This window comes from Acomys minous (genome assembly GCF_964271855.1).
Source record: "Acomys minous genome assembly, chromosome: 13".
In the NCBI taxonomy this organism is placed as follows: Eukaryota; Metazoa; Chordata; class Mammalia; order Rodentia; family Muridae; genus Acomys; species Acomys minous.
In genome coordinates this window covers 29,515,293-29,527,086 of record NC_140495.1, presented here as the reverse complement: position 1 = coordinate 29,527,086, position 11,794 = coordinate 29,515,293, and the positions used below count along the sequence as shown (strand labels likewise).

General features: G+C 37.1%; 1 protein-coding gene across 1 annotated transcript in view; it reads left to right on the top strand.

Moving 5' to 3' along the window:
- Positions 1-1,647: 1,647 nt before the first annotated feature.
- The window catches only part of LOC311580805 (uncharacterized protein), a gene marked incomplete at both ends in the record, with an annotated part of 92,032 nt that continues 81,885 nt past the window's right edge, over positions 1,648-11,794 (top strand). The window contains 2 exons of the mRNA XM_084752519.1: positions 1,648-1,725; positions 3,078-3,189. Coding sequence (XP_084608645.1) covers positions 1,648-1,725; positions 3,078-3,189 — 190 coding nt within the window. The remainder of the gene's footprint in view (positions 1,726-3,077; positions 3,190-11,794) is intronic.

Here is an 11,794-nt window from a genome sequence, read left to right as displayed (position 1 = left end):
TAAGGAGGTTCTTTGCTGCTCATCATCTTGAGGTAGGCTGGGTGTTGCCAGGAGTTAACCTGTCTTTTGTCAAAGAATTTTTAAAACATCTTTAAATACCATATTCTGTAGGTCTCTCAGGCTTTGAAGACCTTATCTGTCTATTTTACCTTATCTATCTATAGGATCATATCCATCTGTTAAATCTAGGATATATATTCTTGTGATAAAAATTGACTGGTAGTTGACATGACTCAAGTCTCTGATGGGATTGAAGACCAGATAATTTACTCTTACAATTAACCTTAGTTGTTTAGAGGTTAAGATGTTTTCAGGTCTAGATAGATGTTTTAAGTGGGGAGAGATGAGATATGATAGATACTGATTCTCATTCAGAATTTCAGGATCACCAAGACAGGGAAGATGTTTTGTACAAGATTGCCAAATACAATTAGCAAAAACACCGTGAATTGTACCATTCATATAATCCCTGATTGTTTCGTGGTCCTTCTTGCTGTATGTAATTTTTAAAATTTATTTGTAATAATATAAATGTACATGCCAAGCCGGGCGTGGTGGCGCACGCCTTTAATCCCAGCACTCGGGAGGCAAAGGCAGGTGGATTGATGTGAGTTCAAGGCCAGCCTGGTCTACAAAGCAAGCCCAGGACATCCAGGGGTACACAGAGAAACCCTGTCTTGAGAAAAACAAAAACAAAAAAACAAAAACAAAAACAAAATTAAAAAAATAAATGTACATGCCATAAAAATCACTAGAAAAAAAAGAAAATCTGAATATCAATTCAATACATACATTCATTCAATAATATTCATAACATTAATTTCTCTGCTTTGGGCATATTTTCTTAAATAAAATTTCTGAATTTATTTGATTTTTTAAAAAAATGTGCATTTCTCCCTTTTAAGCATACTTGAAGAAAACAAAATGGATTAGGACAAGAAGATTGCAGCTAAGAAAATCAGAATTTTAGGTTCTTTAAGTTGAATTTTCTGCATAACCATTACTAATCTAAAAATGAAGTTTCTTTGTTTTGTTTGTTTATTGAGAAACCTTGAAAAAATCATCTTGACAATGAGTAACCTGAGGCTTCCTCTTCCTTTCCTGTTACTGTTTGCCTAATTTTTGTTTAGCACCCTGATTGCAGCCCTTCAACACCCCATTATTGCGAAAGGGGACACAACTTAAAAATTGACAGCAATCAAGAAGGGAAATTTTATTTTATACAAAATAATTTACATTCATTTCCTTTTAATAATATGATAATTGCTACAATTTGATGTAATAACGTTTAACAATTTAGAGAAACTTGCTCTTCTCTGTTCAGTAAGTATTATTTGTTTTAAGTATAAGGACACCCAGGTACAGAAAATTTAATCATCTGTGTCTCTCAGTGAACGGGAGTAGCTTGTTTCAAAGCATGACTTTTCCTGACCTTGGACCATGAAGGCATTTTCTGAATGTCTAGGTGATGTCAGGCAGTGATGTGAAGCCCTGAGTGATTCTGCTTTAGAAGAGCTCTGCTCCAGATGACACGGTGGTCTCTATACTCGTAATTACCCACTTTATAGATCCCGCCAGGAGGTCATCCTGTTCCCTGCTGAAGAGGTAGATATGCATTGTTAGAAAAATAGTTCTGAGACAATTACAATGGAACATTACTGTTTATGTAGGAAACATGCTACTGTGTGCTTTATGGTCCTCATTAGAAGTGGAAACGCGAGAAAGGTAAGGAAAAATAGTTATTGATCATAACCTAAATTACTTAGCCCACTCTATTTCTGAAAGGGAAACCAAGCTCATGAGAACACATTTTTTTTTTTGAGGCAGTAACAAGGTAACATTTAGATTAAATAAGCGGAAACTCAGTTCTGCCCCAGCACCTGCTCTGAGGTCACTACTTTAAAGCATTTGGTCTTCATTTTGTTCCTTCAATGTACAGAGCCTAAATAAACAATGCTATACATGTTGGACACAGCATTGGCTCGTCTTTGATGTTGTCTTATCTCTGGAGTCAGTGATTCTATTTTTCCAAGCCAATCAGGTTCTTACAACTACAAGATTCCCACTTGAAGTTCGCCTGTTTCTATTCCTGCCTCAATTGGGCATGGCTTCTATAGTTTAGTAAATGTGTGTTTGCCTCAGGAGTTGTTAATCTAATGATGGAATATGTTGCCAGGGGTTACAGGTACCATTTCTGTGAGTCTTGCCTCCAAGCTGAATTACAAAACAGTTGGTGTTGTAATTGTTTTTCATTCCTCACTGGAGTGTTTGCACCTTTGCAGGTTGCAGCTATGAACCCAGAAAAAAACTAAAACGTTTTCTGGTTAAGTATGCCTGAGCCTCTGTAGATACAATTCAGGCTTTCTCACTGACATGGAGTTTTTGCTAAAGAAAGAAGCCAGGAAAATTAAAATGTCAGCAGCCTATGCATTTAGATTTCCCTCCCATCTGAATTTCAATGTAAATATATTAAAATGCATTATGTAAATATATTTAAATGGGCAACACATATTTACATTTAGATGCAAATTGAAATAATTTACATGTTAGATTTTTTTAATGTCAGTCATTATAATACAGTGATTTCCTGACCCAAGCCTACCAATCAGAAAGATATATACATATGCTTCTTAATTAACACCAAAGATTAAAATGCTGACCCAGGTGTGCATAGTAATTTAGATAGTGAGTTTCTCCTTGAAGATATTGGTGGTTGGAGATTCTTGATGGTGGGGAAAAAATATAGGTAAATTCAGAAGAAAATAGGAGTTGAAAAACAAATGGCAGGAGGAAGAACATAAATACGCACCAAATGTTGTATTAATTGGCCTTAGATGTCTGAAGGAATAGTTCCATGTTATGACAACTTTCAGCATCTAGTCTTTAGAGGAATGGTTAAGTGGGGACTCCACAAAGGTAACAAGGTAAACAGAGAGTAGACATGTATGTATCTGACCTGTCTGTTAACGTGTGTCCTAAGAGTTTATCCTGTGAGATCACGGCCTGTATAATCTAGCTTTCAGACTTCGCAATGCACACCCAACCTGTTACCAGCACCTTCTTCCTTCTGTTTTCAGTGTGAATGTGCTGCCCAGCCTCGCCTCATTGCAGTTTCTCCTTACACCTGCCTTTGCTGTGTTACTAATCAGTTGCCTATGGAAAACTCCACCCATTTCTCCATCTCACCAGGTAATTCTTTTTTTTCCCTTTCCACCTTGAGTCCATCCTGAATCATGAACCAAGAATCTCTTTATGAAAGCACATTGCACTGAGAATGCCATATTTACATCCTGATTGGGAATTTCTTTGAAAAAATAAGATTCTGGATTCTGAAGAGTGAGGCTGCTTCAAATTGATTTGCCTGCTCTCCAATTTAATCATATCTCATAGACATATTTTTCTTTATGATTTTTATACACCAGCCTTATGTTGCACCTAGCTCCACCAAAACTGTCCAAACATGGTCAAGTGAAAAGAAGGCTGAATTCTTGGAGACATTGTAATGTCTTCCTGAAAAAGTCATAAATATTTCATCCATTTATTCATATACCTAACTTTCCTATCACAGGGAAACGTATATCCTCATTTTTTTTTTCACCAGCTGTGAAACCCATCTCTGGGTTCAGCAATTTGTTCAAAGCCCTCACAGACCTCTGGGGAAAATTTTACTTACTATCACTGGTTGTAAAGAATAGATTCCACGAACAGTGAGATGAAAGAAATGTATAAGGCTAAGGTATCAGAGAAGTTAAATATAAGTTTCTCAGTCTTCGTTACCTTCCCAGTGTTTAAATAAGCACTCAGCATGCTGGACTCTCTCCTTTAGGCTTTATACAGCAGTTCCACAAAGTAAACATGACTAATTTAACCATTGACCATTTGTGTTTAACTACATTTTCCAACAATTCTGCCCTTCTGAGAGGGTGGAAATGGGGTTGCAACGTGAAACTCAGTAGCCATGCCTCATTCTTTCTGATGGCTGATTCCATTCTGAAACTATCTGAGACTCCTAAGTACCCAGTCATGTCACCGCCTCAAATGACAATTTTTACGTTGGGGGTTTCAAACATCATACACATTAGTGACTAAGACTTAACTGTTATTGGGGAAAAGATATCTCTATAAACATAGCACTCAAAGAATACGAGAATCCATGTTCTTTCTGTCCAGCATCAAAGACAGATACATAGCATATGTATGACAACATCTTGTTCCTTTACTCAACCATGTCCTTAAGTGATTCTGTTCATATTTGGCTATGATGTTCTTCCATTCAATCCTTAAGGGTCTTGTTTTGTGTGGAAAATTACTTTCTTTTTTAAAATTAATTTATTCATATTACATCTCAGTTGTTATCTCATCTCTTGTATCCTCCCTCCCGCTTTCACCCTATTCCCCTCCCTTATGCCTGTGACTGAGGGGGACCTCCTCCTCCTCTATATGATCATAGGGTATCAAGGCTCCTCTTGCTAGCCTGCTATCCTTCATCTGGGTGACTACTTTCCAAGTATAGGAAATTCTGGACACATTGAACACAATGTAAAAGTAGCATTGGGAGTGAAACAGACCTTCTATTATATATACATGACATTCTGATTACATCACTTGACTGCAACCTTTCATTGGAGGATGAACATCTTGGTCTGCCTACATTTCCTTGTCTCAAAAGGAACACTCTTTTAGTTCTTTTCCTATAGGGGAGAACAAACACATTTCTCTTTCACTTGCCTGATACACTTTCTTTTGAGATTTGTCCTATCAATGGTAGGTCTAGACAGAGAAGTTTTATATTTAAGTATCTTATTCAGCTTCCCCTCACTTGGACTTCTTCATCAGATTCCACTGATGAGAAGCTGTATGCAAGGTGTTCATTTCCTGGACTGTTTCTTTGTGTTGTAGAGGAGAGAGCTTTATGATTTATTCATCACCTTCTATGGGGAATCGTCCAATGATCAGGGCTTTGAAAACCTTTTTATGTCAAAATATTCAGTTTGCTCTATGCTTCAATTATCCTGAAATGTAGTAAGCATGCTTTTCTTTTATTTCTGAACAAATATTTTATTGTAATTACTGGCAATATCCTCTAAGTACACACAAACTTCATACTGAGTAACAGAAAATAATATGCATGTAAATACATAGAGACAAGCACATTTCGCTGAGTTAAGCACAATATGTTTTTATAGTGAAAACTTTGTTTTATAATGCCACATTACAGCTTTTAGAATTAAGAAGGGAGAAATAATGTATATGTAAATTGAATTTTCTTATCACATCATAGTCTCCTTTTGGTAATAAAAGGAACATCTCTCATCGATGTGATCTTTGCTAAAATCAACTGCCGAGCACCACTGTGCAAAGGTTATTATTGCTTAGTCATGTATTCTATTAAGATTCCATTATTCTCCTAGCTGGAGCACCAATATTAGCATAGCTGGTTACAGACTCTCCTGTTTCACTGCCAGAGCCAGCTGGACACTCATATTCCAATTCAGAAGAATCCAGGTGTTTGGGGGTGTGAATCAACCAGTGGAAATGGAAGGCAAGCAGACTACATCCTAAGCTTTGAATTTTACCATGTAGCCTGGAACATAGCTTTTGCCATTCATCTTAACTTCAAAATTGCATACACAGCCAATTAAGTCATCAGGTGCGTTATTGTGAGGCTATTTGATTACTTGCATCTTACTCTGAGGGCAACTGTTTTTAATTACCTAGTTGACAAGAGAAATGAAATACGATGCTCCTTTCCCTGCTGGATGAATCGTGATTGAAAGGAGGAGGCTAAATAGGTCAAGCTGGAAGAATAGTGTTAGATAAAACACTGTGATTGCATTTAAATTACAGAGAGCAGTTTTAGTTTAAGGTCTTCGTAGCATTTTAAATGGGGAGAAAAAGGAAGAAGAGGAGAACATCGGAGGTGAGACTTTTCTGCTTTGTTGTTTTTCGGTTGTAAATTAGTCACCATGGGAGACTCACGGTCCTCAGTGCTTCCCCAAATATGTTTCCAGGGGGAAAAGTTTTGAAGTCCATTAGTTGATAGATTTTATAAGAAGGGCACGCTAAGTTGAAAAATTCTTAGCTAAACATCAAATTTCCCATTAATATTTTAATAGTTCTTGACCTGTCTCCTAAAATTTGAGCAAGGACAACAATTTTCTCAGAACGTGTTAGAATGAGGGAAATAGAGCCTCTGGGTTCTCTTGAATTTAAGAACATTTTATTATTCCATAATCATACAGTTCATTGGCATACTCAGCAGAGGGTAGCCCGAGGTCATTAAACAGCATAGAAAAAAACACACTATAGAATGTTTACATGGCAACTTCTTTCTGCATTAAATGGTATTTTTTAAAACAATTGGGACTCTAGATGAGAGAAGCATGGGAGAATGGCACAGTAGAAGGATCCAGAGGGTCCTAGAAACCTACAAGTAGAACATTATGATAGGCAGATTTGGGCCCAGGGGTCTCGCTCAAACTAAGGCACCAGCCAAGGACAATACAGGCCGTAAACTTTAAGCCCCTACCCAGATCTAGCCAATGGTCAGAACAGTCTCCACAGTAGAGTGGAGAGTGGGATATGACTTTCTCACATACTCTGGTGCCTCGAGACCTGGTGGCACTCAGAGGAAGGATAGCAGGCTACCAAGAAGAGACTTGATACCCTATGAGCATATACAGGGGGAGGAAGTCCCCCTCAGGAACAGTCATAGGGGAGGGGAGTAAGGGGAAAGTGGGAGGATACAAGGGATGGGATAACCATTTAGATGTAACAAGAAAAAATTAATTAAAAAAATTTTCTGTTTTTACAAAAAAATCTAGATGTTTGGGTCATGTTCTGTTCCTTGCCCCAAGTCCTGCCAGCTCTTTCCCACCTTCCAACCTATACAACATCAGTTTTTTCCCCCTCTTTCTCAGAAATTAAAAAAATTGAAACAAACAAAATAAGCACATTGCTCTGATTGAATTGCCTATGGAGGTTTTAAATGTAAAGCTTGATAAGCTTTGGGCACATTCTCACAGGCCTATGCCTAGCATGTCATCCAAAGGTACTTGGAGGTAAGGATGTCAGATTTGAGTGTAGAACAAATACAATATGACCCACTACTGTCTGTCTACACCCTGTGTCCTCAAGTCCTAGCCATTAGAACAGTAGTGCTCACATTGAAGTACCTAGGTATCAAAACAGAATGTTCTGGTTTAATATGCATGAAGTTAGTGTAGAAATTAGCTTCCAAGCTGGATGCGGTGGCTCACGCTGGTAATCCCAGCCCTCGGGAGGCAGAGGCAGCCCGTGAGTTCAAAGCCAGCCTGGTCTACAAAATGAGTCTAGGGTAGCCAGGGCTATTATTACACAGAGAAACACAGTCTTGAAAAAACCAAAAAGAAAACAAAATTAGCTTTAAAAACTCAGCGGACTTATTTGTTTGCTTGTTTGTTTCCTGTGGCTTTGGAGAGCCTGCATAAGGCTTTCCTCATGCTTGGAAAACTCTCTGCTTTTGAGTAACATGCTCATTTACCTTTTAAAGACATCTCATGAGTGCTCTATGCTATAGAAGAACAGCTAGAAAGTCAGGCTTTAATGGATTTTTTTTTCTACTTGTTCTTATTTTCTGCCATTGAATCTAAATAAGTTGCTATTAAACTACTTGCTACAGAGTGAAAAGAGTACAAAGAAATAGAATGAACTATAATGTGAAGTCAGATGTTTAAATGGTACTAAAAAAATGTAAAAGTAAGAGAATAATTAAATTCAATCAAATGTATAAAATAATTTTATTTCCAGCAATACATTTCAGATTGATAAATGCAACATTTTTAAAATGTAAATAAAATAAACTATTTTAAATTAAACATAAATTAAAAATATAACATAAGAAGTTGGAGTATAAATTTGGGAAACTAGGGGCTAGAGAGATGGCTTAGTGGCTAAGAGCATTAGCTGCTCTTCCAGAGAAGTCAGGTTCAATTCCCAGCACCCACATAGTATCCTACAACTGTATGTAAATCTGTTCCCAGGGCATACATTACCATCACAGAGACATACATATAGGTAAAACACCAGTGTAAAGAAAATAAAAATAAAATTGAGAAATTGTTTCTGCAGGCTTACTGTGTGTGTGTGTGTGTGTGTGTGTGTGTGTGTGTGTGTGTGTTTGTGTGTGTGTGTACACTGTTTCTTTTTTCTTATAAAAGTGGGTGCTTTAGATGACCGTGGTTCCATACATTGCTCTGCTTTTGAGGCAGGTGTAGCTGTTAAGAGTTAGGAAGCAGTATTAGTTAGCTGTAAGATGACTGTCTCAGCCCTTACACGTTTACAAATACACCTCTTCTCCCTTAAGTAAGTCCTGTATGAGTTTTGTTCTCCTGAAATCATTTTCTTTTCCCTATAGTTCCCTATGTAATATTGACTTTAGGGTTGTAATATTGGTGGTATTGACTTCTAGGTTGTAGGATTGGTGACACTGCTCCAAGTGATGTCAGTGTGTGGTCCTGACTCCAGATGGTATCACTGGCTCATAATGAGCTCCAGGAATTATCTTTGGGTGGTATTATTTCTAGATGGATTCACTGGCTGGTAAGTGAAGCCAGGTAGATTCACTGGATGTTATTTACTTCCACATGATATCACTGTGTAGTATGTATTTCCCAGTAGAATTACTTTCTCCGGTCTACCGTCAGCTCTTTCTGCTTCCTAAACTCTTCTTGATCAATAGTGTCAGATTACTATTGAGAGAAGCTGAACTTTATATTATACTACGTTTCTGACTGACTAAAGAGAATGAGAAAATGGGCTGGAGAGATGGTTCATCAGTTACAAGTGCTAGCTGATTTTCTACAGGACCTGGGTTCAGTTTTCAATACACACATTGTGTTTTACTAGTGTTCATAACTCCAGGTCCAAGGATCTGAGGCCTCCTTCTGACCTTTATGTGCACTTCATTCATGTATTACACAGACATAAGGAGACAAAACACCCATATACATAAATTAATAAAATAAAATTTGAAACATTTTGTAAATGATTTAACATAATAAAATAAGGTAAAAGAGAAGCTGTAGGAATGAAAGTAATCCAAACACAGAAATATAAGAAAGGATGCTCATCGAAGCAAATGTTCACTCTGGGATTCAGGCTGACCTTGAGTCCCTTATTCTCTTAGCCTCTGTAATGCTGAAATTCTAGGAAAATGTCACCACATCCACTATCATAGGGTTATCTATGCTCTGGCATGGCTTATGAAATAGAATTTTAAGAATCTACTTTGTGACAGGGCAAGACAATGCAGAGATTTATCCATTTTGTATTCTTTTTGAGGCAATCTTATGTTTAGCCAGAATTTGATTTTCTTAATGGGAAGACCCATAGAAAATTACTCAACTTAGCTCTAGGATCCCTAGGTCAAGATGCCCCAGCTAGGTTATTTTAGCTTCTGTTAAATTGCCTGCTTGTGCAGAACCTGCCCCTTAAGCTGACTGCTTATCTTAGCTTCTGTAAAACTGTTTGCTTGCACAAAACCTCTCTATTCAACTGCCTAATGAGTTACTAGGACATGGCTTTTTTCCTTTAAAAACCTCTTATCCTAAACACTTGGTGCTACACTTGGGTCCCAAATACTTTAGTATAGTCCCCATGAGCCAGAATAAAGACTTTGCATTGGCTATAGACTGTGTCTGAGCGGCCTTTTCTAGTGGACTTACTGTAACATCTTAATCTTTAGTTGGTCTTTTCCATCAAAATTTTGTTCAATGTTGTCATAGATTCATATTTACACTGTGTTTAACCTACTGCTTCTTTTTAGCACCCTGTGTCTATATACAGTGTACCTTTCACACAGTGTATAATCATCTAGAGCATCAGCTGCTGCAACTTCTGACCACCACATGGCCATGCAAATGCCCAGGCATACATTATATGTAGACATATGCATAAAATAAAAAATAAGGAAAGAATAAAGAAAAAAGTACAGGGACTTGAAAGAACAAGATCCTAAAATTAAGAATATGGTTCTGGTTCTTAGTCTCAATGTGAGTTCTCTAGGCCAACTTCTTGGTTGACTTTCTTTTGATGTCCACATAATGACAGGCCAGTTGGTAAAGGCCACAGCATACAAATATAACATCTAGGACACTGGCCTGAGAGAGACGTTCTAGTGTCTTGGTCCTGGTCAGGTGCTTGTCATCCATGGAACTATGAAAGTATTGAAATATCTGTCATGGACATACTCAAAAAGAAGTTGGCAAAATGTTAAGGTTTCAACTCCATGGAAGATTAAAAAATGTATTCTAAACTATTTATAATTGCGTTTGTCTTAACTTTATATATCTTATGGGCACTCCTTATATGGCAACTGATCTCACTATTGTTATCCACATTACAGTGTCTACGTCACCTTTCTTTTATTCTCACTCATCACAGGGTCATTATAAAATCTACATTCTTGAAAGGACTCATTTGGAATGCCATAGTCAGACAAAGAACATCACTTTTCAATATCCTGTCAGCAAACATCAGTCTTTTTTTTTTTTATCTCTCTGGGCCTTCCTGTGACACTTGCATTGCGTTTGAGGGAGCAGGCAGGCAGAACTGTGTGTGTGTGTCTGTGTGTGTGTGTGTCTGTGTGTGTGTGTTTTTTTTTTTTAAATAAGGAGGCAGCAAGACACTCCTCCCTTGAAACTATAGCTACTATAGAGAAGTTTTGTCTGCTTTCCTACATGTTTCCTTCTGACTGGGTTTAAATACATTAATTTACTATGTTCTTTATATCTTGGTTATTCAGCTATTGGGTATTGGGTATGGATCTTACACTTAAATGTTAAATGCTAACAGCAGAAAACAACTGCTCTTTGTATGATACAGTTTTTAGAGTTAGTTATTTGTTAATATTGCTAGTAAAAGCAGGGAGGTTAAATATATGTCTCTGTTAACCTGAATAAACCTTATCAGCCAGTGACTCTCTTCACCACCACCCCACCCCTCGGGGAGGAGTTTTACATCCTGACTGACTGGTAGTCAGATATACATCATGCTGGTGGGTCTGTTGTGCATAGCTTATTCAAAGACATGTTATATTTGCAAGAGAAAAGAGTATCTTACCTTTATATGACATATTTGCTATATTATGTATGATTCATTTTTAATTAAGTTCTTCTGGCATTAAATTTTGTTCACTGATCTTTCAAATCCCACAAAATACAATTTAAATGACTTCTGATTTTCATATGCGCCAACCACAAAATAATTTTTCATATGGTCTCTGGTAAGAGAGATATTTCACATTGTGTTTTGTTTTATTCTTTCTTTTGTGAATAAGATATTCCTGTTATCCTGGCCACATAGACAGCAATGGCAGTGAGACTTTAGAATTCATACTATACAACTTGTCATTGTACATAGGCAATAAAATAAAGTACTTTTACCTGTTATAGAAAAAGTGTGTCTTTTGACAGTGAGCACCAGTAATGAAAGAGATCATGCATGGAATTCATTGATAGTTGGTGCTAAGGCAATAACTGCTTCTGTCAGATGCAGGTAACTTCATTTGACAGGAGTAATGTTTCTACTTTGTCTTCATTTAAGACAGCTCTGCTTCGGTGACTGGGTAGCTCGCCAAATATTTGTAACAGCCAGCACTTCAAAATGCTTTTCCAGAGGAATCCTGAAGTGAATCTAACAAGATTTCTTCAATATGGAAAAATTAATAGTTCTACAAGTAATTCCTTTATTTTAAAGTCCATACTATGATTAAAAAACTCTATGTACTATGATAATTGAAAACATAACGTAAACT